Genomic DNA, 24,790 nt, shown 5'->3' on the forward strand with positions numbered 1-24,790 from the left:
ACAGTCCCCAGCAGGGATAAGCTCTTCTAGGCAAGTAGGGCTACTGCCTTCTCCATCCAGGCCACCCATTTGAGCTGGTGGCGGTGTCCTCGCACTTGGCTGGTGGCTCTTTGAAATGGGTGAAGAAAGGGCAGTCTGCTTTCCAGAGGGCTTTGTCCACAGGGTAAAATCTCCATCTCTCCAGCTTGTCCCCCACTGCTGCAGTATTGGCATGGGAATGTGAAGGGTGCGTCTCTCTGCGGCTCAGTCCCATGGGCGAAGGGCTGATGTGATGTAAGCCTGGGGCAAGGTTGCCCCCCACCCGCCCCCCCTCCCTCCGTGTCCATCCTCCTGCACATCCCACCTTGCAACTTCATTAGGCTGCACGGCAGGGTGGAATGAAGGAGAAACCATTTCCTTTCTGCAAAACCAAAAAAGCCCACCCCCATGGAGTCGCCAGCCCCAGACCCCCGCACACATCTGCGGAGCTGCCGACGGGGAGGCTGTGCCTCCGGAAGGCGAAGCCTGCTTTGCCGTTGGCACGAAGTGCTGGGAGCCGCCTACTCAGCTGAAACCCAACAGCTTTTTCCAATTTTCTCTTTCCCTGGGACGGTTCAATGACCTGGGGCTCTGCAGAATCGCTGGCTAACCCACTGAGGCTGGGCAGTGGTGCCTGCTTGGGGACTAGTGATGCTCCCCCAGCTCGCGGGAGAGCTCACAGGCTCCGAGCGAGTCTGTTGAGATGCTCCAGCCCTCCTCGCCCCTCCGGGAAGGGGCAAAGCCTGATGCCATCAACATAGTCCGCTCCTAAATGCAGGCAGCGCGGTGCAGGGGGCTGGCTGGGACTGGCCATGGCAGGGGTGAGCCGCCAGCTTCCCAAAGTCTTTCCCAAGCACCGCAGCTGGGGATGCACAAAGAGGCAAACACGCGGGTCAGCTTCGGCACACGCGCTTGAGCGCCGCGAGTCGCAGCCCCGCAGAAAGGGGGGCTCGTGATCCTCCCACCGCTGCATGCCGTCCCTGCAGGAGGAGAAGACCCAATAACTCTTTGGCTCTCTGGGTGAGATACCCAAATTGGTCAAATCCAATAGTCCAAGATCCTTCCATGTTTGGAAGCAAATTCTTGTTCCCTTGGCAAATCTGTTTGTCCTCGACGAGCGCGTGGGGGGTATGTGTGTGTATATATAGCCTTTATTATAAGGGTGTGCGGAAAAGCAAGTTTCTAACCAAGTTTGCTCCATATGTGGCTATAATTATGTGCCACTTTGGCCTGGGACTGACTCTACCTTCAAAAGGGAAGAGAAGAGGAGAAGAGAGGTGCTGAGATGTTGGATGAGTGGCATGTGGGTTGGGCGGGCGGTCCTGGACCGGCACAGGAGCAACATGCTGTATCCTGGATGAGGCCACGGGGTGGGCTTTGCCCTGGTCAGTTCACGGTCGGCACCTGGTTCTGATGGAGGCTGAACTCTTTGGCTTTGAGGCGCAGGCTGGCGATGCTGTTGGCCATGTTCACCCCTTGGGTGGGCGTCGCGGTCCCACTGGAGCTGTAGGAGGGCACAGTGCTGCGGGAAGGGAGCAGGGCAGGAATGAGGCATGGCCCACAGAGGAGCCCCCATGCCCCACGTGGTCCTGCTGGCTTCCCAGGCCAGACTGGCTGTTCCCTCTTAGACATCTCCCACAAGAGCAGTCAAGGCTTCAACATTTTTATGTGGCTGGATGCATGTGGGAACCCCTCAAACTATGCACCAGGAGGCCCTGCCTTGAGCTTTTGGACGAGATGGCTGGACGTAGAGAGCTGGGAACCAGAAGAGATCCATGCCACCTCCCGTGCCGAGATGTGGGAAGGGTCAGCATGAGGCCAAGTGAATCCCTTGCGAGGACAAGGGCCCTCACTCTGGCCCCAAAATGAATGGAGGCAGGGAAGCCTGCTCACTGGCGGGCAGGGGATTCTCAGATGGGACTGAAACTTTCCCAAAGCAAAGCTGGTTGAGCTCCTTTCGGCCTCATAAAAATTCCCGTGTCCTCAGCGGTGGCACAGGGTTGCAATCCCACGACGGTGGGGCCGTCCCTAGGCAGCCTGTCCCATGGCCACTTCCCTCCCAGCTCCTCCAGTGCCTGCACCTACCTGTATGGGGAGGTGCTGGTCCAGGAGAGATACTCTGGGGTCAGCGCAGTGGGTCGCGGTGCCATGGGCTGCTCAATGGCTGCTTCTTGGCTGTAGGATTTGAGGAGCGATGCCGATCTGTTGGCCAGCATTGCCCTCTCATTACGGCGAAACTTGGCCCTTCGGTTCTGAAACCAGACCTACGTGGGGAGGGAAGGTGGTCAGAGGAGACCCAATGCAAGCAGGGATGTCCCAAGCATCTGTCCTACCGATCATGGTCATGTACAGGATGAAACAGAGGCAGGAGAGGGCACAGTCCCTGCTCTTGCCTGTGGACAAGGCAGAGGGTGTTGTTTTCTCCCACACAAACCTTTGCTCACCTGGACTCTTGCCTCGCTGAGGTTGACCCTTCTTGCCAGCTCCTCCCGCACGAAGGCATCGGGGTAGTGCGTCCTCTCAAAGACCCTTTCCAGAGCCTGCAGCTGGCTGCTGTTGAAGGTGGTGCGGTTTCTCCTCTGCTTCTTCTTCCTCTTGGTGGCCCCACGGCTCGGGCTCAGGCTCTCGCCTGTGGGGAAAGCACAGAAGAGGTCACATGAGAGCCGGACCTGTGTAAAACCCCACGGACCCCACACGAGGACCCAGCTGGTCATGAGCCCTCCTGGGGGTCTGCACTGATCTGCTTGGTACCAGTCGTGCTCCCTGCAGGCACCTGGGACTCTGCGGGAGCAGCACGCGTGCAAGCCTGTGGTCTCCACGAGAATCAAAACCCACTACAGGACCTGCCAGTGCTTACGGTTAAACCCAACATTTGCAAAGTGGTGGTTTCACATCTGGCTAAAACCACCTGGACTTCAGTGGATTCCACGGCAGCGCTTGACCCGAACTTCTGGGACTGTATCTCTCGGTCCCCCCACAACAGGGACATGTTCACAGGGTATCTTGGGCTTGGCTCTCACTAAGGGTCTAGGTCAAGCTGTCATAGACAGCCATTGAAATGCAGCACCAAAAAATCCCTGAGATGTGGGTCTCGGCTCCAACCTCCAGCACCCCCTGAAGTCCCAGCTGTGGCATGTCCCCAAGGTGACACAGGACTGCAGCCAAGCATCTGCTCATCAAACCCTGGTCTTCAGAGCTAGGAACGAACGCCACCGCGTCTCGCAGAGCTCAGCCTCCACAGTGTTTATTTCTGGCTTTGCTGGCTCATGGAAACATGAAGCTGAGGGTGTAGTTTGGTTTCTCAGTATTGATCTTGGGCTTTCAGCCAGGCTGAGATTAATCTCCTCTTTGTCACTAATATCATCAGGTTTAGGGAAGTTTATGAAGTCTTTTTCTGAAATACTCAGTCAGCTGCCTGCAAAGGCTTCATGGGGAACTCATCTCACTGTCATTCTTCCTTATGGAGGTACTGGTTAATTATTCTTTCTGTGAATAAAGCATCTGGATCCAATCTGTACCTACTGGTGGGAAAGTATTTTGAAATTATTTGAAATGTTAATAGGTTTATGGCATTCTGATTCATGGCAGGGTTATATTGGGGTTTTCTGCTCTATATCATTGCAGAGGCCATGATGGCAAGAATTATCGCTCCCTAAATATGCTCAAGAAATAAATACTTGCTAATAAGCTATCTTGATACTTACTAAATAAATGTGCAGTGTTTTCACATGATACATGAGCAAGTAACAAAATCTACTGGAAGGGATGTTAACCGTCCTGCTTCAAGACACCACCATGCTGTTGAGCAGGAAGAAACTATGGGTTCCAAGATCTTTAAGGCCAAAAAAACCTTCTTGGACTTTAATTCTGAAAAATTCAAGCCATGAAACCAACAACAAGTTCTCCATCAAGTCCCTAAGGTCCCTTTGTGCCTGAGTGTACCATTCTCAAGGGCTGTCCCATCCTGAGGTGAGCCATGAGGACAGAGAAACCCCAATTTCCATTGCTGGCAGCAGCCTTCTGGAAAGAGCTTCTCTGGGGCTTTGCTATAGCAAGGCCCAGTGCCAGAGCCTGAGATCACCGGCTGCCTCTGACACACTGACCTCTTAAGGGATGAGGTGTTGGGCTGGGAGGAGATGCAGGAACGCAAAGGTGGGACCTGAGCACCACCACCGGCCCCATTCCCCATCTCCCAGGCACACACAGGGTTGCTGCATCATTTTGACCATGATGGGGCCAAACTGCTGGGACTGTGGGAAGAGGAGAGCATCCCTGGATGGGAAGGGGAGGAAAAGGAGCTCTGTCCACCTCCCAGGGTCTCGCTTCAGCCACTGGCATTTCTCCGGGTCTTTTATTGTGTTCTAGATGCATTTGGACCTTGACTGTCTATACCTTGGGCTGGAAACAGCCCATACTCTTTATCTGGGACATGGTCTCTTGGTTGGGTACAGACATTATGGATGGCGCCGTGCCTGAAATAAATGCGGGTTTCAGGCCCTATCCCCAGCCAGGAAACTGCAGGCTGCCCTTTGCCGCCGTTTGTGTTTAAAGGCTCACAAATAAAATTCTCCAGATTCTCTCCAGCCCTTGTTCCTGCAGCTTCAAATGTTCTGCCAGTCTCTACTTTCCAGTTGCCCCTTTTAGTTAAACTCCTTTTTTGGTCCTGTTTTCCTTCAGCAAACTAATGAGCCGCTGGATTAAAATACATGAAGTCCAGCCATGGTTGTCCCTGAGTTTTCCGGGAGCCTGGGACCAAAACAGGAACCATCAGGCTGGGAAGGAGCTACAGCATGTAACAGTGCAAGAGACGTTTCCTTGCGGGTTTATGGCCACCCCGCTGGGCTTCTGAGGAAATTATAGACTGGGGTTTGGTTCAAAAAGTGCCACCACCAAGGGCACCCACCGATCCCCACTGAGCCAACAATGACTTCAACAGAACCCCAGTAAATGTATAAATAAAATTTATAAACCTCCTTTGGTTTCATCCCCGATTTAAACTATGGCTATAGGACTTTTCTATAAGTGACGACTTCTCTTACCCACTCTAATTTGGCTGAAAGTAAGGAGGAGGAGGAAAGGTTTCTTAAATTAACTTTCAGACCAGCTCTGTAGGATCTGACCCCACTTCTGGCTGGTGTCTTCTCTCCCCAAACCCATGGAGGTAAGAGCTAAACGGCCACGGGATCTGGGTGATGCTGAGCAATTCCCCTACAGGGCTGGCGGATGTGCTGGGGTGGACATTTAAGACTGGAGCTGGGTCAGGATGCGTACAGGTGCCGGCAGTTCCTGGGTGGTTGGAGAGCTGTGAGCCTTGGGCTGTGCCTGGGTTGGGGCATTTTGTTCACCCCCTATTGCTGTTTTTAATGGAGGGACCTTCTCCTGCACCACAAAACCCCATGGGATGCTCCAGGGAGCTTCTCAGCAGATGCCGGTGGCCAAACCCCCTTCCCCACCTGCTCACATCTCCCCTAAAACACTCTGCACCCCAGTGTAACTCAAGAGCTCCTCAATCCCCCATAGAAACCTTTGCTTTCCAGCTTGATTCTCTGCTATGTTCATTTTTCACCCCATTTTCCACCCCATCTCTGTACAGCAGGGAGGCAGCTCCATGCCTGGGGCGCCTGCCTGGGTCCTCTGCTCTGCTCAAGGATGAGCCCTGGTAAGAGATCAACATCTTTTCCCCATTAGCTCAGGCATCGCAGGCTTGTGGGACCAGATAAATGCCACCCTAATTGCTGGCGGCGTGTGCCTGACAGGTTTACAGCGTGCAAAGTCAGGCCGGATCGCTTCTATTAAAGATGCTTTAATAACCCCAAATCAGCTTTCCAAAAATGAGCATCACTAAGCGCTCTGCAGCGTTAGAGAAGGAGCAGGGAAAGGGATGGGTTGAGTCCCCCGAAGACCCCCTGCCATCTCACTGCCACCCATCCATGGGAATCAGATTTAATCAGATTTGCTGACACCTTGAGAGAGGAATCAGAAACCAGTTCCCCACCCTGATGGGCATCCAGGAACAAGAGTTTGTGCTTGCACAAAGTTAAAAACCAGCTCACTGCCGTCTTTCTTGTGCCCCAGAGCAGTACTCGGGGAGGTTACGGAGAAAGCTGAACCCTTGCCTTTGTCAGTTATAAACTGGGGGCTCGTTTGGGGCATGGCTGGAGGCACCAGTGTGATTGTCCAATCCTGAGGTCAGAGGGGACTCCCAAGCCATCCCCCCAGCCACCTTCACCTTTGATGTATTTATCTTCCACTGATTACAGTTTCCGCTAATGGGAAAAAAAATGCAGAGGAAGGGGGAAAACAGGGGGGGATAACGTTACCGAATAATGAAAGATGACATGGGGGGGAGGATGGGGAGAGGGAGGCGCAGGGGCTTTGCACAGAGCAGGATGGACCTGGTGTGCTGCACAAAAAAAACCCTTCAATTGTCCCAGAGTGTTAGAAAAGACACAAGACTTTTTGCCCAAGATTTGGATGAGCTTTGGGATGCTGGATGCAGCCTGGGTAACCTCCAGCCTCCTCTCCATGATGCCCAACCTCAGGCAGTGTTGCCTGTCCCTGAGCTGGGCGCAGCCCTGGGAGCAGCACTCTGCCCTACAGTGCCATGGGGTGCTGGGAGTCACCCCAAAACCCTTCTCCATGCAGGAGCAGCGACGCTGGCAAGCCTGGACCATGCCGTGCTGGTGAGCCGCCCAGCCACTGGGAACTGGGGAGTGACTGGTCCTGCCCTGTTTGCAAAGGGAACGGCCCCAGCGCCGCCAGGTCAGAGCTGTGTTGGTTCAGCTGAGCACCAACCAAGCCCGCTTCTCCGGCTCTTGCCTTTTCCCTCTGTGCTTCCATTAGTTTTCCATAGGAAGGACTCGGTGGGTTTCAGCTGCCAAAACCTGGGTGCTGGACTTGCCAAGGGGGGGCCCCACGCTGGCAGGGCCCCCAGCCTCCCGCGCAGCAGCCGCCGAGTGCTGTAAAGAGGTAATTTTCACTAGATTTCCACTGAGGCTTCGGCTTTGACTTACGATCTCCATTAGCGAGCGATAAACGACCCCCGTGCAGCTGTGATCCAGACCTAACCAGCGTTTAAAATCCCAGCCGCTTGCATGCCTGAGCCCCAGGGACTGCAACGTCCCTGGGCAGGGATGGTCCATGGGACAGCCCGTGCCTCGGGATGGCTTTTGGTGGAGGGCTCCATCGCCAGCCATGCTCAGCCTTCTGCCATGGGGGAGCTCCCCTCTGAACACCCAGTTTGGGGGATTTCTTTGTAAAATGCTCATCCCAGAGCACGGTGTTCGCTCAGCACCATCCCTGAGACCCAAGGCAAGCCTGCCTTTCCCCCGGGGTGATGCTGCAACCCCCCCGCATACACCGCCACGTCCTGGGACAGGTTTTGCTGGCTCCAGCTCTGCCACTTGGCTTTGGGGTGCAAATACCCCCCTTTTTTGTGGGCTATGCCAGGAGGGAGCGAGTTCAAACCTCTCCTGCAAAAATCCCAGGCTACATCTCCTCCAACGTGTTTCATTTTCCATTGCGCCGCAGACCCCAGAGCCCCGAACAGTTTTCTGCTGTTAAATTATTTCACGCGTTCCATTTATTTGCGAGCAGTTTGCCAAAGACCTTTTAAGCTTTAAATTTTTCACCCCCCCAGCCAAATGATCAAGTATGCCGTAACATTTACTTCCCTTCTCTGCCTGGAATGGCTTTTTTTTCCCCCTTTTTCTTCTTGGGTATAATTTAAGGGTTGAAATAGCCTGGAGGGAATTAGCTGTAAATTCTTCCTAAGACAAATAAATTCAGCCCTCTAAGTTTCTACGTTTTTCAAACTGTTGAGAGACATTTTGGGTTTGTTTTACTTGAAATAATGATCGTGGCATATCTGACCCTCAGGCTGCGACCGGCTCTAACCAAATAAATAGCTTTTATTAATTAAGGTTTATCCTTAACAAATAAAACCCCAATTTGATCTCGGCTGTCTGAATTAGCAAAAATAAACAACGGGTTCTCCGGGCACTTGATGTGGATTTAACAAATTAACGCTGGGCCTTCATCAGGGAAGCCGCAGGGTGGTGGAGGCCTTTTACAGCCAAGAAATCCTTTGGAAAAACAATGTCTTTCGTTTCTCCCATGGTCTCTCTCGGTAAACATGTGGACTCCCTTCATCCCTTTATATACTCGGGGGAAGCGAGGAGAGCTCCGGCGATGACGTCCGCCAAAGTTTCATGTGCAATTGTTTAACTTGTTCCTCTAAATCATGCGATGGGGAGGAAACGTTTCCCTTCAGATCGTGGTGAGCAGTGCCGGAGCAAAGCTCTCGGGTTTGGGAATTGCAGAGTGTCTGCCTGCTCCAGCTCCTTTTTATCCCGTAACCTTCAGCTGAGATGCCCAAAGTCCAGGGGTGATTTGGGAGTGAGTGGGCAGCCGAGCGTGGCTGAACCCCCTTTGCAGAGGAACTTCCCTGTCTTGAGACATGGCTGGGGACAGCCTGGGAGCCCCCAGGGAGGGTTTTACCTGCCCACGCTAGGGTTTTGCAGTGAGGAGAGGTTGCTGGAGGGATGTTCTATGGGTCAAAGTGGGGCTGAGGACTTGTCCCAGCTTGTGGGCGCAGGCAGCACAGGGTTTGTCACAGAAGTGATGGTGGGAGCTGCCTACACTGCTACAGGTCTTCAATCTCCCCAAATCATCTTGGGAAGCCCGTGGGGCTGAGAAGCAGCTGGGAAGCTGCCCCTCCATGTGTCCTGGGTAATCCAAATGCGGTGCTTTTCCTGCACCCACTGGTGAGCCCAGCCTGAGTGCAGGGGACCAACCTGGCATCACAGCTCGGGGGCAAAACCATGTCTGTGTAACTCCATGTTCTGGGTGGTTTCACCCACTCTACCTGGGGGAGAAGTCCCTTGGCCACCAACCCCTGTCCACAGGGTCCCAGCTTTGCCTGGCATGATGTTGTGAGGTGCAAACCCATCCCGGGAATAATGCACAGATAGAGGGGACGGGGTATCCCTGGGGAACAGGAGCTGCCAGCCCCATCCCCAGCTCCCCCACTGCTGGGAGCGAGCTCTGACCTCCTTACCCTGACCCACCGACACTCCCTGCTCCCCCTCCAGCTCAGCCCCAGCCTTGAGAAGACCCTGGGAATGCCGGAGGCTCTGGGGGGTGCGAATTGAAGCCGAGGGGATTGAAGCTGGGGGGGTCTAAATGTGCTGAGTCCGAAGGAAACTTTCTCGGCTCAAGTGGCGTACATGAAAAATTTAAGAGAGGGGCAAGTCTCAGCTACTGGAGAAACATTACAGCGAAATGTTTCCGAGGATGTTTCACCTCATTAATTGTGAAAAAACTGAAACGCTGACACGTTTTTACAGGCTGCCAGTTTTGCTGGGGGAAAAGTGTCTCTGTTAAAAAGGAGCAGCAAAAGCCTGGACCAAGAAAGAGGCCAAGGCTGTCCCGGGAGGGCCTTAGCCTGTGCTCACTGACAGGCAGCAGCAGACTGTTTTATGGTTAGAGAGCTGCCGCTGCACCAGCCACAAACCACCCAGTGCCGCGGTTCACTGCCCCTGGCCGCATGGATGCCCAGTTTTTGGGAGGATCCTGCCCGGTGGCACTGCGACCCTTGGGATTGCTGCATGTACAGCCTGCACCCCTGGAGCCCAGGAGGCTTTTCCCCTTGCACCCCCAGAAGCCAAACTCGGTGCTCAGCACGGCGTGCTGTGTCTGAGCACCCATTGCAGCAAGTCCAGCTGAAAGCCTGAGCAAGCTGGGAAGGTCGTGGAGAGCCGGCTGAGCCGGCAGCATCCCTGCTTCCCAGTGGGGATGCGTCCAACCTGTGCTTGCAACCCAATGGCAGCACTTTAGTGCAGCAAATGTGGTGGGAACGTGATGCTTAGCTGGGTTTCAGGACCAGAAGGAACTTGGAAAGGAGGAGCCCCATGTCACGGGGTGCTGCCTCTCTTAGGGATGATCCCAGCCCAGCAGCAGCCACCAAATTCACTGGCAAGAGCCGTGAGCAGATTCAAAGCTGTCTCTCCAGCAAGGGCGACAGTGATTTATCTGCTGCAAAACCCAAGCGCGCAAGAGACAAGATCAGGAGGTCACAGTGAGGAAGGGAGGAAGAGAGGGGGTGAAGGGGATGAAGGAAAAAGGCGATGAAGAGAGGGGAACCAGATGCCAGGCAAGGACCCGGCCAGCCAGGTTGCACGCTGTGATTTAGAGAGGATGCCCTGAAAATTGAAAGCTGGCAAAATCCACAGGACTGCAGTTGTCTGCTGCGTGTAAAACCCCGAGGCTTTGATGTGCCCAGCACTCCCCAAACACTTCACAACCCTTCCCACCACACCAGAGGCTCCTGCCCCGGCCAGAGGCTCGCGCACAGCCCAGCCCAGTGCTCGCCCAGCTGAGGCCAGGCCCTGGGAACAGTGTTTTGGCACAGCCAGCTCCTGCGTCAGCGGAAGCGTTTAATTAATTAATTGCAGCCGCGTTGCCTGACGGAGGAGGCAGGGTTGGTGGGATGCTGTCAAGCCTTAGGAAGGAGCTGGGGAACATCTTTGGCCACAAAGCTCTGGTGGCAGAGGGATGAGCAGCACAAGAAATTCCTCGCTGCTCTCCCAGGTGGCTGGGGGAAAACGGTGCCGTCACACACTTTTTACCTGGGGTGCAGGGACAGGCCTTTGGAGAGAGGGATGTGAAGAGACCACACTGCCAGTCTCACAGGCTCCGGGATGCACCCCAGCATCCTGGCCCCAGCCCTGACCCTGAGGTGGGATCCAGGCCACATGGCCTGGCACCATCAACATCCCCTGAAACAACTGGTCCAGAAACGGCCTTTAAAGCCATGCAATGGTGTTGGCGCCCAGCACAGGGCTCGGCAAAGCCTCTTGTTGCACTTTCCCAGCTGCCTGGCTCCCGTGCACCCCAGGAGCCAGGGCTGGGGCCATTGTGCAGGGCCGCAGGGCTCAGACTGCCTGGCTGCACCCGCTGACTGGTGGCACCGGCCCAGGGCACCCAGCCCAGGACCTGGGGCGCCGAGCACATCCCCTGGGCTCAGTGATCTGCCAGTGAAAAATTCCCTCCTAGGGCCATGCCCGTGCGGTGGGTGACCCCAGTCTGGCAAAGGGCTTTCAGGAGCTGCCAAGAGCATCCCGTGTGCTTGGAGGAGGCTGCAACCGCAGCCCGACACAATGGGCTGTCCCAGCTCCAGCGCCGCCATCGCCTCCATTGTGTCAGGTCTCTGCAGGGATGGAGCTGCAGAGGAGCCGAGTGGGGGATGAGCCGGGGTGCTGGTCTCCGCCGGGTACCCTGATTTTCCCCCCAAGGCACGGCAGGGTGAGGAGAAAAGCCTCCTGGGAAAGGGCTGTCATTGGCACGAGTTTGCCAGGGCTGGTGGCACTGCGGCAGTCACTGAGGTGCTGCGATCGGCTTCGTTCAGTCGGGGTCTGGCCAGGGTCTGGAATCTTCCGTGCTCGTAGCTGAACATACAGCCCAAGGGAGTTCAATCCTTTCTGCGGTTCCCCTTTGCCCAGATGGGGCTGGGGTCACACAGAGCCTCTGAAAACTCATCGGCGATGGTGCCACCTGCAAATGCCAAAGAGGGAGGAGAGGGGGAGACAGGATAGATACAGCGAGGTGGGGTGTGTTGTGCTGCAGCTCCTGGCTTTGCCTGGGGATGCTCAGAGAGGCCGTGTCAGACCAAAGGGCTCCTCGGGCAGATGCTCACGGCCACAGGGCCGGGGGAGGTCGGAGCTGCTTGGCCGGGTGAGCCGAAGCCCTCACGGCACAGCCAAGCGCCTCGGGAACAGACACTGTGGTGGGTTTGAGGCGCCGAGCCGGGCCAAGTACAGAGCAGCACCAACCGACGGGGGAGCAGGAATTTTAATTTTGTTCTCCCGCGAATCTGCCAGCCCCCACGGTGGAGGCCTGGGGACCAACAAAAGGCGCTGGCTCTCCCCCAGCCGCCGGCGGCCGGGAGCCTCCCTGGCGAGGAGGCATTCACCGGGGGGGTTTGCATTCATCTCCCAGCCAGGAGACCTTCTTGGGGTGGGGTGAGGCCAGCACGCGGGCTATCCTGTACCTCACACCACTGTAGCACCCTGGGATGCCCCCCGGGGATGAAGCCCCTGGGTAGGCACCCGGGACGCAGCCTCCCAGCTCTGCCAGCACCGGTTATGCTGTGCAATAAAATAGCTGAGCGTGGAGAGTGGCAGCGCCGGTGATGGCTAACAGATGTGTGACCGGGCTTCTGCGGCGCGGGGAAACGGCCAGCCCGGGCCCCACTGCCAAAGGGCTTGGGTCAGCCCCAGGAACCGCAGCGAGGGGGTCCGGGCAGAGGGGACAGCCACGGCGGCTCCCCAAAGCCATCGGCGAGTGGGACGCCAGGATGGATGATACCAGGATGGACGATGCCCGGACAGACAGACCCCACTGTCCTGCGCTGGGGCTGAGCATGGCAGATGCTGCTTCTCTCCCCACCCTACACACTTTGTAGGTACCTTTTGGTGCATCCACGATGCAGCCGCAGAGGTGCCAACATCGCTCACACGTGGCCGCCTGACAGAACAGGTTATCTGGTTTCCGAGCAGGGCACAGGGCATGTGTAATTAATTAACGCTAATGAGTCTTGTGCAAATGCCAGCCCAGAGAGCAGCACCCGCCTGCTTTTGCAAAGCTCCGCCGAAAACTCAGCTTTAGCTGCAAAGTGGGTTTCCCTGGGAGGCTGGGAAGGGGATGGGATGGCGGGTGCCTTGGACCATCACGGTGTTGAGAGCTTGCTGGGACTTTTGCATAGTGTTTAAAGAATAAAACTAATCAGCCAGGGCTGCATAGCAGGAACGCTGCGTAGAGGTCTGGCTCCCAGCCAGGGACCCCTGGCATGGCGATCCCAGCTTTCCTCTCCCCACCCCCCCCGCCCCCCAAAAAAGGTGGTTTCTTGAAATTTAATAAGCAAAAGCCCATAGCAAGCCAGCCTCAATGGCATCTGGCACTGAAACCCAACACCAGCCCACCAGGTTAAAGCACAGACCCCACTGCATCAGGGTCATTGCCAAGGGGGAGGGAAGAGGATGGGCAGGGACCGGGGGGAACAGTGGGAACCCCCACGGTGTCCCCTCCTGCCACCTCCTGCCACCAACCCGACTCATCTCTCTTTTTTGAGGCCAATTGGGTGTTTTTCACAGCCAGGCCAAGATGCCACCGAGCACCCATTTTATCAGCAACTGCCGACACCTGCTGAGACCCCGTCCCATGGCAACGGGCCAGTGTCCCTGGACACCGGCACATTTGACCAGGGCAGAGGACGGGTGTGAGCCCCCAGCCGGGACCCCATCCCACCACTGCTCCGAGGAGGACCCCCGTGGGCGCCTGCATGCACAGACATCCCGGAAACCCTCGCCAGCGAGCAGCATCGCTGTCCTCCGGTCTGGTTTTCATTTGAGGTCGGTGGCCTCTCGCCAAATTTATTGTAAAACATTCATTTTAATAAGTGGCTCGTATCTTTTTTTTTTTTTTTTTTTTAAACCCAGCTCAGTTAACTGTTTCCAGGTTAAAGCAGAGCCATGCGTGGCCAGGACAGTGGGGATGGTGAGGACAGGACAGCAGGCAGGTTGCTGGGGGTAGGTGCCAGCCACAGAGGGGACACCTTGGAGATGCCAGGGTGGGGGCAGCTGCATCCGGGTCTCCCTTCTGCAAAGTTCAGCAGAGCTGAGACCCTCACCCTCATCACCCCAAGCCTTTGCCCCCTCCAGGTCCCCATGGAGCCCAAGCACCATCTTGCCACACTGGGGACCCTGACTCCAGCACCCAGCTGGTCAAGACCCCAAAACCCAGCCAGGAGCAAAGTGGGGGACATACTGGCACCAGTGGTTGGGGTCCCAGGGTGTTCATCAGGGACCTCTGGGGACTCTCATACAGATCACATTAAAATTTAACCCCCAGTGGGATAACTTGGTCGTCTTGAACATGCAAAGGGCTTTGCCAAATGGACAGTGCCTGGTAGTTTAGTTTTGACATTTGTTTTAAGTTTTATAAACCTCTAATACTAATAGAAATGCTTGAGTGTCTTTTAATTTAAATGAAAACAGTTATTTTTTTAATTTAAAAATTCCCCTGAGGTATTTACAACCCCCAAATTACAGCCATGTGGCCGGCCCAGCCAAAAAAGTGAAATCGGTGAGGAAGGAGCGTGGCGGCTGCTCCGGCCTGAGCCCAGCCCAGTACAGCCCCAAGCAGCACCGTGCTGGTGGCTGTCCCCATGTCACCCATGTCCCTTCCACAGCACCCCATGGACAGACTCTGCTTCGCGCCTTTGCTGGGGACACAGGATCCCAGTTCACAGGGCAACCAACCCCCTGAGCTGCCAGCCACAGCTGTCCCCGCTGGGATGGCATCCTTCTGTCCTTCTGCCTTCCTTCTGTCCTTCTGCCTTCCTTCTGTCCTTCTGCCTTCCTTCTGGCCTTCTGCCTTCCTTCTGGCCTTCCTTTTTTGTCCTTCCCTCTCCCCCCTCTCCCTTCATTCTCTCTTCCCCTCTGCTGGACCCACACCAGGCTGCTGTGGGCAGAGCACTGGTGGGTTTGGAGGAAGGAGCTGCCCCCACTCGTGACCCCGTCCTGTGCCCTCCTCACTGTGCTGCTGCCAGACCAGGCCCTTCGCTCCTCACCACCCGCCGTGTGGGGGTCCCCCTGTGCTCCCCTGCAGCATCACCGCAACTCCCACTCCCAGCACACCCCTGCAGCAGTGCAACCCCCCCCAGCCCCTGTAGCGCAGTGCAATGTGACCCCCCCCAACACGCTGCAGTGCACTGTGCAGCTTGGGGTGCAATGCGATCCCCACACACACCTAAGCAATGACCTGGGGGACAACGAAATTCAGGGTACAGTGCAACACTCCCTCCCCCTGCAACAGTTTGGGGTGCAGTGCAACCCCCTCACACACACGCATGTTGCATTGCCCTGCACAAACTGGGGTGCAATGCAATCCCCACCCAACCCAAGCAACGCGCTGCATGAGTTGTGGTACAACAGTCTCCTTGCATGACTCGGGGTGCAGTGCAGCCCCCCCACACACACACTGCCATGCCCTTTACATCTTGGGGTGCAATGCAACCCCCCTCACACATATGCTGCAATGCTCTGCACACCTCGGGGTGGAATGCAACACCCCCCCCAACCACACACACGCTGCAACGCCCTGTACAGCTCCTGATGCCACACACACACCCCCCCACCCCCCTCAATATGTGACTCGGGGTGCAGCCCAACAACCCGGGGCGACAGGACCTGCTGCACCGACCCCTCTGCTCCACGTCTGCACCCATCCTGCTCCTCGCAGCCCCAGGCTCAGCTCCGGTGCCTGCGAGGAGCACCAGGGCCGTGCCCCCTCCCCAGCGCCCCGCGCTGCCATGTGCTCCCCGGCGCTCCCCCGGCTCCCCTGCCATGTGCACTCCAGTTTCCTTGCGTGTGAAGCCTGCAGCCTCTCAGATTCAGTGGCTGGAAAGGATGGCGCCTCTCCACATCTGGTTCAGTGCGCGAGCCTGGCGCCTGGCTTAGCCACAGTCTCCATTCAGAGACACACAGACTTTAATAGACTCATACAATTCTTCCTGATCTATCACTGCAGCCGCAGCTGAAAAGCTGCTTTATTATATGCACTCCAAAGGGGGATGAGGAGGGAAGGGGAGGGGGCTGGCGGCTGGCGCGGCCGCTCTCTGAAGGCTCTCAGCCCACCCGGCATCCCCCCGGGACCTGAGTTGCACCCCCCTTCCCTGGTCCTGCCCTGGCTCCCGGGGGCTGTTCGCTCCCCAGCCCCCAGGGTGAAGGAGCTTCGTTACGCCTCCCGCTCAATTAACGCCTGCGGCCCCCCCGAGCTGCCGTTTGTACCCCAGCAGCGTGCACGGCCAGGGCAGCCCCCAACAGAGCTGCAGGGGAGGGAGGTGGCAAAGGGGACTCTGTCTGTCCCCCTAATGTCCCCAGAAGGGTGTCACTCCCCCCCGCCCAGACTGGGACAATTTCCCCCAACATCAGCATCTCATTTACCCCTCAACTCCCTTCCAGGGGAGCTGCGGGTACCCTTGACTGCCCCATGGGCAAGCACCAGACCCCTCACCCTGCGCCCCCAGCAATGCCCCCACAGGTCCCAGTGCTGGGGCTGGTTTTCCCAGGGGAAGCGCAGGGCAGGGATGCTGAGCGCAGACGGGGCGTTTCGTTACGCTGTGGGAAGGCTGGAAAACGTTGCCCATAGCCACGTGTCCCTCAGGCGAGCGCAAATGCTGGGAATGCCTCAAGGGTGAGGGTGGGATTTTTTTCTTTTAATTCTCAGAAATTTGGGGGTGTCCAGTGAAAAACAACCTGATTCTGGAGTGCAGGGCAGTACTGGCCATCAGACATCGGAAAACCACCTTGAAACCCCAAATCAGACCTTCTTCCCCAAGAGGGTTTGCTTTCCCCATCCTCCCTGACCTGGCTGGGCATCACTGGCCCCGCGCAGACACCGGGACCTGGCAGGGAATGGCTGCCTCTGCCCACGGCGTTTTTACCCTATTCCCAGTTGCTTTTTCCAGACAGGAAAAAAAAAAAATTATCTGCATTAACCCTGGTCTAAATCCTTGCCCAGTCCAAGCTCAGCCCAGCCACAATCCGCTGCCCTGGCATTTTAAAGGATGCTCTGAGCCTGCTCCATGGCTCAGGGATCCCATCCTGGAAGGATAACTCCTTCCAGCTGCTGCTCGCACCACACGGAGGGGACGAGGTGCCAGCCTGGGGACACCAAGCTTCTGTCAGCCCCAAAGCACCCAGGTCCCAGCCTGCTTCAAACCTCATCCCTTCAGCTCAATGACTTTACAGCCCTGGGGTGGGGTGGGGGGATTATTCCCCGTGGCTGGAGGAAATCAGCCCCGGGAGAAAGGGTGATCGGCTCCACTCCCTGGGAGAGAGGAGGGTTTGTAATGAGGCAGCCTCAGAGCCCCAAATCATTTCATCAGCCTCCCAGCTACAGACACACGCCCAGGCTCTCTTAAAATGCTGATTCGTTGAAATTCACCCATCTTGGCTGCGCGGAGTCAAAATTTCATATTTTTCCTGTGAATCAGCCCCGTTCCCTGAAATAACAGCCCAAAAGGAGAGGGGAAATAGTCTTGCACTGAGCTGTTCCTGGTCGAGCTAGACATAACAGCCCAGGGGGGGACAGGCAAGGTGTCCCCACACCCCAGCACCCTCCTGGACTGGGCACGGCTGTGCCATGGGACGTCTGAGCTGCTGCTGGTGCTTAAAATGCATCAGTGGGTGCTGGTGGGGCTCCCAAGGGAGTGGGGAAAAGCCCCCTGGGACCCCCCCACATGGGACCCCCCCCACTGTCCCCTTTGGACCTGTTTTTTTTGCAGCTCTGCCCCATGTTCCTGAACCCTTTCCCTGCTGGAAAACGGGGTGGAAGTGAGCATCCCCCGTGGCAATGCCTGCCAAAATCCCACCTCACTGGGGGTGCTGAGGGGAAAAAAATCCCAGCAATGAGAAGTAGGGGGGAAAAGGGATTTTCCTGCCCTCCTGCACCAGCCAAGGTTCTTCTAGCTCTCGGGCTCTCCCAGCAAGTGGGGACCCATCTCCCCAGGCCCTGGTTTGGTTTTTTTTTTCTCTTTACCCTCTGACAGCAGTTCCCCCGGCACAGATGCAAATGTGAGCCCTGCAAATGCTGCAGAAAACGTGCTGGTATGTATTTTCCTGCGCCCCTGGGCTCTGAGCAATCAGGGCTGCTTCCCAGGGCTGCAAAACCCCCGCTCTAACCCAGAACCCCTGGAGCTGGGGTGGGGGAGCCTGGAGCCCAGGTGGGGGTGTTCAGCACATTTAGGGTCAAATTTTCCTCAAACTGGAGTGCAAGTGCCACTGGTGCACAGGGAGGAGTGGGGTGGTGAGTGGGTGTCACCCTTCAGGGCTGGAGGGGACAGGGAAGCACAGAGCAATGGCACCAGGGTGGGCCCTATGCCAGAAACCCCACAAGATCTGGGGTGTCCCAGCCGTGACCCCCACCCTAGGGTCTCTCCCTGCCTGTGCCTGGCAGCGGTTTGTGCTGCTCGGGCGGGTTTTGGCAGAGCTGTGACCTAACTCAGCCGCTCGTCCTGCCTGCGCTGTGGGAAAAGCATCGCTCCCACCCACCCTGTGGTTTTTGGATGGGCAAGACCTGGGGACCAGTTTCCCCCCATCTGTGGGACAGGGGACCCCAGGCAGCAGACACACAGGACAGCAGGTCCCATGGCCGTGACACAAGGTGAGAGCACGGGTGGGGTCCTCAGTTAGTGAGAGGGAAGCCTGGCTGGAGGGTTCATGCCGCAGGCTGGGGCTGTCCCGTCACAGGGTGGGGGGGTGCTGGGTGGGTCCCTCCCCATAGCCCCTTGTTTTTCCTGACTGGGATATGCTGGGCTCCCTGCGAGCGGCTGGAAACCGTCTGGGCGAGCCGGGACACGTCAGGCTTCCCATCCATCCCTCGCCTGTCGCCAGCCTCGCACTAAGCGCAAACAAATGTGGAGGGCCGGGAGGCGGGCCGGGGCGGGGAGCTCCCGCCCGGATTAATTGGCACTTACTCAATACATGCTGATAGATGCTGCACTGGGGACCTGCCAGCATCGGGCACTGGGTAAATGCTGGTCTTGGGCACGAGGCCCGACTGTGCTGTCCCCTCCCCTGGGGACCATCCCACTCCAGCAGCTCCATAGGCACCGTCCCCGCGTGGAGGAAAACATCTTGTCTTGGGGTCTGCAGCCCTCAACGCCCCCAAGCAGGGACTGGGGACAATGAAGGTGATGTCTGGTCAATGAGAGTCAAGGCTGTGCAAGAATGGCTCCTGTCCTGGTGCCACCCATCCCGGCTGTGCTGGCCTTACAAGGACTGAGAGGCCTCGCCTCCCCGCCTGCTTCAGATGCCACCGTTCCCGGCTCTGCCACGCAGGGACCGTCCCCACCAAGGAGGGGTTCTGCCAGCCTTGGAGGATGCCACAGGATGTCTCCTGTGCCCAGCGACCCTCAGCTGATGCTGTTTTGGGGAACAGCGAGGGACGGTGGGTGCTGTAAGACCTGTCCCCCAGCTTCGCTGCCCACTGGTGGGTTGTGTCCCATCCCAATGCATCCCAACCCCATCCCCCAGGCCGGGGCAAGCAGGTCACGGTGTCACCCCGAGCAGCAGGGAGCCCTGCTGTCCCCTCCTCTGGGGGACAAAAGCACCAGAGCCTCTCCTTGGAGACCTGTGGCTGTGTTTGTCAGACACTTCTCAAAGCCTCTCCTCTTCCATGGGGGGCTGCGTCGGGGTCTTGACACCCCCATCCCTCCCCAAGCAGTCATCCAGAAACCATGGAAAGCCTTTTGGGGGGGTTTGGGGGATTTCCAGCAATCTGGAGGTCATGAAAAGCAGATGGTTGCTGGAAAGAGGGGTCTGAGGGGCCTGGGGTTACAGGGCAGGGGGACCTCAGCGGGCTCCCCGTACCCCTGGCCCAATCTCACTGGGTCTGTATTGCCCTGAGCCAGGCAGAGGGGGTCGGCCACAAGTTAACGACGCTGGTTTTAATTGCAGCTGAGGCATGTACGTGCATGGATGTCCTAGGGAAAGCAGATCCCCACGGGTACATCCCAGCCCTTTTCCAGCAGTTGTTGTGTTACAGGGCTACCTCCTGCCTGCGCAGTCAGAGGGGCCAAAGTGTCCCCAAGATGTAACCCCCGTCTGTCAGGGACAAACAGCATTTGAGAAGGCAGAGAAGCACAGCTGGACTGTGTCCTGTGAGCCAGGACAGACACAGCCCCTGGGCTGAGCCACCACGGGGACATGGGCTGGGGTTGCTGTGCCTCAAGGAATGTGCCCAAGCCCTGGGAGCAACTTGGGGCTACCTGGGGCAATCAGACACTGCTTGACACCAAAAGCAAGTTCCTTTCCCTTTTCCACTGTTTCCAGATCCCTGCCCCTCCCTGTATCACTTCTCCCTTTTCAACTGCCCTCGTTTACATAATTAAAACCAATTTGCTGTAACATCATCTTAGTCCCCTCTGCCCCCTCCGGTGCAGCCTCTCCTCTTGCTTCATCACTGCTCTGCTCAGCCTCTGCAGAGCCCCAGCACGGGTCGGAGGGTCCTGGCCGCCCCGGGGGTGAGGAAGGGGCCCCAGAAGCCATCCTGGGGCCACCACATCTCACTATCTCATCACCCAATCCCACTGGCTGCAATTGAAGGGGCAACGTATGCCCGCCCTATGTCGGAGGATCTCCTCGGAGGGGCTGCGGTCCTTCCTCTGAGCCCGGCTGCGACAAAAGTGGCTCTTTCTGAGTTTTCAGCCCCAAAGCGGCTGCTGGAGCCAGCACCCGACTCCCTCTCCCATCCCCAGGCGGCACCAAAAGTAAGTTCATTGTTTGAAAAGCCATCAGTCAAGGCCTGCTGGCTAAAATTACCCTCCTGCTTTATCATCTTGAGAACATTAAGGGCTGTTGTTAACAGATGTTTCACGTTACACATTATTTGTTAGTCTAATGAAAGGAGGTGAACAAGCTTTCAAGACCTCAGAAGTTGTGCGGAAGGTTTTCGATGGGAGGCTGCTGCATCGCTCCGGGGGAGGATGATGATGAGGATGGGGATAAGCCCTTGCCACCGTTGGCATTTCCTCACTCTTGCCTGGCTTGTGGGATTTCTGCCTCTTAATTTTTGGGTGCCACGAAAGCAACGTGTTGCACAGATGACATTTGTGCTCGTCCTCCCATAATGATGCGCCGGGTGCCCTCATGGCCAGTTTGGGGCTGGGGCCAAGGGGCTGAGCAGCCCCCTCAGCTGGAGAGGGAGGTGGGGACTGCTCTGGTCCTTGGTGGCAGTGGGAAGGAATGTGCCAGCCCTGCAAGAGACTAATGGGAGGGCTGCTCCTGTGGAAAAGATGTGCCCAGTGCCCCAGACATGGGGCTGCCTCCAGCCACCCTCCCCAGCTGGCAGGGCTGTGAGACCAGGGGTGGTAGGTGAGGGCAGGGAGGAGTTGAATCCCTCTCTGCAAAGAATAAAACCCTGCCCCGAGCTTCTCCGGCTCTGCCAGGCTGGGGAACAGAAGCTTCCTCCTGCTGCAGCCGCCTGGGGAAGGGGACAGGGTTTTGTCGAGGTCGCAGTTTGCTGAGCACAGCCGGGTGCACCAGCTCTGCCAGCGTGGCCCCCCTGCACCACGGCGAGCCCTGCTCGGTGGAGGGGGTGTCAGCAGCTTCGCAGCAGGCTCAGGGCTGCTCTTCTTCCAACCCACGGGTGCGATGACCCTGATAACGGCTCCCAGCCGGAGCGCAGAGCTGCATGCTGCAGAGAGACACTCGGGTACCGGGCTCCGTTTGCATTGATAATAAACTTGCTGCCACTGACCTGCGGGGCTCCAAAATTGCATCTGGCAGAAAAAACCCTCAGTGGTGAAGAGGAAGATGAGAAAAAATGCTGAGAGGCTGTTTTACTTCAGGATGCCAATAAAAGATAACGTTACCAGTAAAAGTTCATCTGCTGTCATCACGTTGATGTCGAAAGCATCGCAGATGTGTAACAAAAGGCTGATGCTCACAAAGGCAGAGGGTTTGCCTGGTATTTAGAGTCGCCCCATCTCAGTTTAGGAAATCGCATCCCAGTTTAGGCAATGGCAGTGGGTAACGGCTCTCACAAGTCAGTGTTTACATGCACACAGGTTTTCTTCTGTTTCCTTGTTCTCTTCTTACTTGCTGCTCTCAGCTCCCGTCACTCAGGTAATTTGTCTCTCCAGGTGTGATCAGGGGGAGAAATGCTTCCACTCCTGCACAGGTTGTCAGAGCATCCCAGATGCTGACAGTGTCTTCATCCCTGCAACCTCCTCGAAACAGGTGCTAATGGGAAATATTCCCCATGGTCCAGCAGTGCTGGGATCAGTGGGCCAAACCCCACAGGGCCTCTGCCCCAGGAGGAATGGGCTTTTAGGGTGAAAAATGGGCTTATGTGGATCAGCCAGCCCCCCTGCCTCTCTCTCTCTGGTATTTGCATCAGCCCCGGTCCTCACTGAGCCTCTCTGGGGTGCATTAGGAGCAAAGTAGGGTGGTAGTTTCTTAGCTGTTTTGCAAAGAGCCCTGTGAGACAAGCTGACTGCTGCGGGCTGGGCTGGATTTCCAAAAGCTCTGTTGATCCCACATGGCACCGTCTCCCCGTATGGTCCCATCAGCGGGCAAAAATCTCCCCACAGTCCCAAAGGCAATGCAAGAAGTACAAACAAAACCCAAGGGAAGGGGAGGGAGGATGGAAAATAACGCCAAAAATACCAGATACCATTCCAGAAAGCAGCGCTCAGCCTCACCCAGCACTCAGCATCCCAAGCAGAGGCAGGCTGGGGGCTCACGGGGGCTTCTCGTGGAGGAAGGAGGTTGTGGAGGGAGTGAGATGTGGGTGAGAGAAAGATGCTTCAGACCTGCACGCAATGTGGGACCACGGGAAGGGACTGAGGGAGCTCCCTGCACGGGAGGAGGGGTTCCCACTGGGAGCCCCTCACTGCAGGTCTGGGCAGCCCCCGGGGAGGGCTGAGCCCCCTTCACGGGCACAGTTCCCGGGTGGGCTGTGCACCCCCGGCCAGGCGTGGGTCAGGCCCTCGGCAGGGCCGTCAGCACCGCCGGGCTGCGCTCTGGAGGCCGCAGAAAACAAGTCTGGGATACCAAATCCCAGCCGGGGGGCAGGTTTGGGGGATGCCCTCGGGGGTGGGCACCGCGGCCCGCGCTCTGTCCCCCCCCTCTCCACCCCTGTCTCCCCTCCGCCGCCTCTGTGCCCCGAGGGGACACCGGGTCCCGGGAGGGGGGGGGCTCCGGCGGCTGTCGGGTGCCGCCTGGACCGGGGTTTTGCCGCAGGGACGGGGAGAATCCTCCTCGCCCCCGTCCCGGGCACCGGAGCCGGGATGCGCCGGGGCGGGATGCGCGCAGCCCCCCGCGGGCGGCAGCCGCCGAGCCCCGGCCAGGCGGGGTTTCCCCGTTAAAAACTCGTCTCCTGCCAGGACCGAGCGCCACGAAGCCGGGTCCCGGGTCGGTCTCTGTCCCCTGTCCCAGCCCCAGCTCTGTCCCCGCCGGCCCATTGCTACCGGTGCTACCGGCCCGGAGATGCGCTTGCGGCGGGCACCGGGGAAGGACCCGCTGCGTCCCGGCCCCCACCGCCCCGCCGGGCCGCCTCCGCTCCCCGGGCCCGGAAACCCAGGCGGGGAGCCCCGGGGGAAGGGGGGACCCCGCAGGCCGCGCAGCCCCGGGACGCACCGGCTGCCCGGGACCGTCCCGTACCCGGCGCCTCCGGTGGCGGCGGGGAGGCAGCCCGTGCGGGGTCCCTCCCCTCAGTGCGGGGTCCCTGTGCTCCCTGTCCCCGGTGCGGGGTTCCCCCCCTCGGTGCGGGGTCCCTCTCCGCCGGTACCGTGTCCCTGAGCTCCATATTCCCGTTGCCATGTCCCTGTTCCGCGGTGCCATGTCCTTGTCCCCCGGTGTCATGTCCCTGTCCCACGTTACGGGCTCCCTCTGCCCCAGCCGTCGGGGTGTCGGCACCCCCGCAGCTCGCCCCGACGAGGGGGTCACCCCTCTCCTCCACCCATCCGTCCAGTCCCCCCTAACCCCGTCGCGGGGGGACACCGACCCCCTTTGTCCGCGGGACCCGGCTCCGCAGTCCAGCCCGGGGCAGGGGGGGACGACGGGGACCCCCCCATCCCCAAAGCTGCCCCAAAGCGGGGAGGGGGCCCATCCCGGGGCGGCGGGACTCACCGTCCTGGGGTGCTGCCTCGCTGCCGCTGCTGCCTCCCGACGGCTCCGGCATGGCCTTGCCGCCACCGGCGGGCGGGGGACCGGCCGGGGGGGTCCCGTTCATACCGGCCGCCACCTCCTCCAGGTCGAGGAGGTGGCTCACGCTGAAGTTTTTCCGGCTTTGAGGATTTTCGGGCGGCTCCGGGCCGCGCACGGCGCTGGGGGCAAACGGCTTGTCCATGGCGAAGGCTGGCGCCGAGTCCATGGCTCCCACCCCCAGCCCGCAGCCCACCCCGAGGTGCCGGGCCGCTCCCCGGCCCCTTTCCCCTTCCCCACCACCCCCCCACCAAAAAAAAAAAAAAAAAAAAAAAAAGAGAGAGAAAAAAATTATAATTTTTTTTTTTTCTTTTAAAATGGGGAAAAAAAAAATCACGACTGCCCTGTGAGTCCGGCTCCCTCCCCAGCCCCTGTTCCGCCTTGTGCTGACGTCTGGGGAAAAAACCACGCTCCCAGCCCAAACTTTCTTCCCCTGCTCTTTGCTCTGGAGCTGTTCAAACAAACGCCCCTGCTCCGAGCTGAGCGGGGCGGCCCCTCGCCCCCCCCGGCACGGCGACCTGCCCCCCTGCCAGGGGCCGAGCACCGCCGGCAGCCAAGCCGCAGCAAATTGGGAGGGGGTGGGGGGCAGAGAGGGAGGGAGACCCGCTTTCCCCCCCTTTTACCCCATCCACATCACCCCCCCCCGCCCCAACTCCTGCTTTAAGTGCTTCTATCAACAAGTGTAAGTGGCTGCGCTCCGTGGGGAGGGGGGGGGGAGAGGGGCCGGGTTTCCCCAGCCCCAACTGGGGCTGGAGGGAGAGGTGACCCGCAGGTTAGTGGGGGACACGGCCCCCCTCCACCTCCAGCCCCCCCCACCCCCCAGGTCCCCATCAACCCCGGAGCAAGGTCACCTCTCCTGGGAAAAGCCTGGCTCTCTCGCCTTAATGAGATAATTACGTCCTGCACCACAGTTAAAAACTCATAGGCTGCTTCCCTTGGGGTTAGAAAGAAACCTCCCTAATGAAAACCAGCCACCGGGAGAGGAAAAAGGAGTTTTCCTC

The 24,790-nt window shown here is 58.1% G+C and overlaps 1 protein-coding gene across 1 annotated transcript; it reads right to left on the reverse strand.

The window, feature by feature from the left end:
* Positions 1–355: 355 nt before the first annotated feature.
* Positions 356–24,015, reverse strand: PRRX2 (paired related homeobox 2). Its single transcript, XM_074923665.1, has 4 exons — positions 23,715–24,015; positions 2,463–2,647; positions 2,104–2,282; positions 356–1,540 (listed from the first exon to the last, which is right to left on the reverse strand). The coding sequence occupies exons 1-4, from the start codon at positions 23,956–23,958 to the stop codon at positions 1,405–1,407; spliced, it is 744 nt and encodes a 247-aa protein (XP_074779766.1). The 5' UTR covers positions 23,959–24,015; the 3' UTR covers positions 356–1,404.
* Positions 24,016–24,790: the final 775 nt, after the last annotated feature.

This window comes from Athene noctua, chromosome 20 (genome assembly GCF_965140245.1).
Source record: "Athene noctua chromosome 20, bAthNoc1.hap1.1, whole genome shotgun sequence".
Classification (NCBI taxonomy): domain Eukaryota; kingdom Metazoa; phylum Chordata; class Aves; order Strigiformes; family Strigidae; genus Athene; species Athene noctua.

What these genes read in the sequence shown, in the direction of transcription:
- PRRX2 (XM_074923665.1), bottom strand. Translation starts at nt 23,958, where the DNA reads ATGGACTCGGCGCCAGCCTTCGCCATGGACAAGCCGTTTGCCCCCAGC. An exon ending in TCAGCGAGGCAAGAGTCCAG is followed by an intron (nt 2,283 to 2,462) that starts GTGAGCAAAGGT and finishes CTCCCCACGTAG; the next exon opens with GTCTGGTTTCAGAACCGAAG. An exon ending in ACCAGCACCTCCCCATACAG is followed by an intron (nt 1,541 to 2,103) that starts GTAGGTGCAGGC and finishes CCCTTCCCGCAG; the next exon opens with CACTGTGCCCTCCTACAGCT.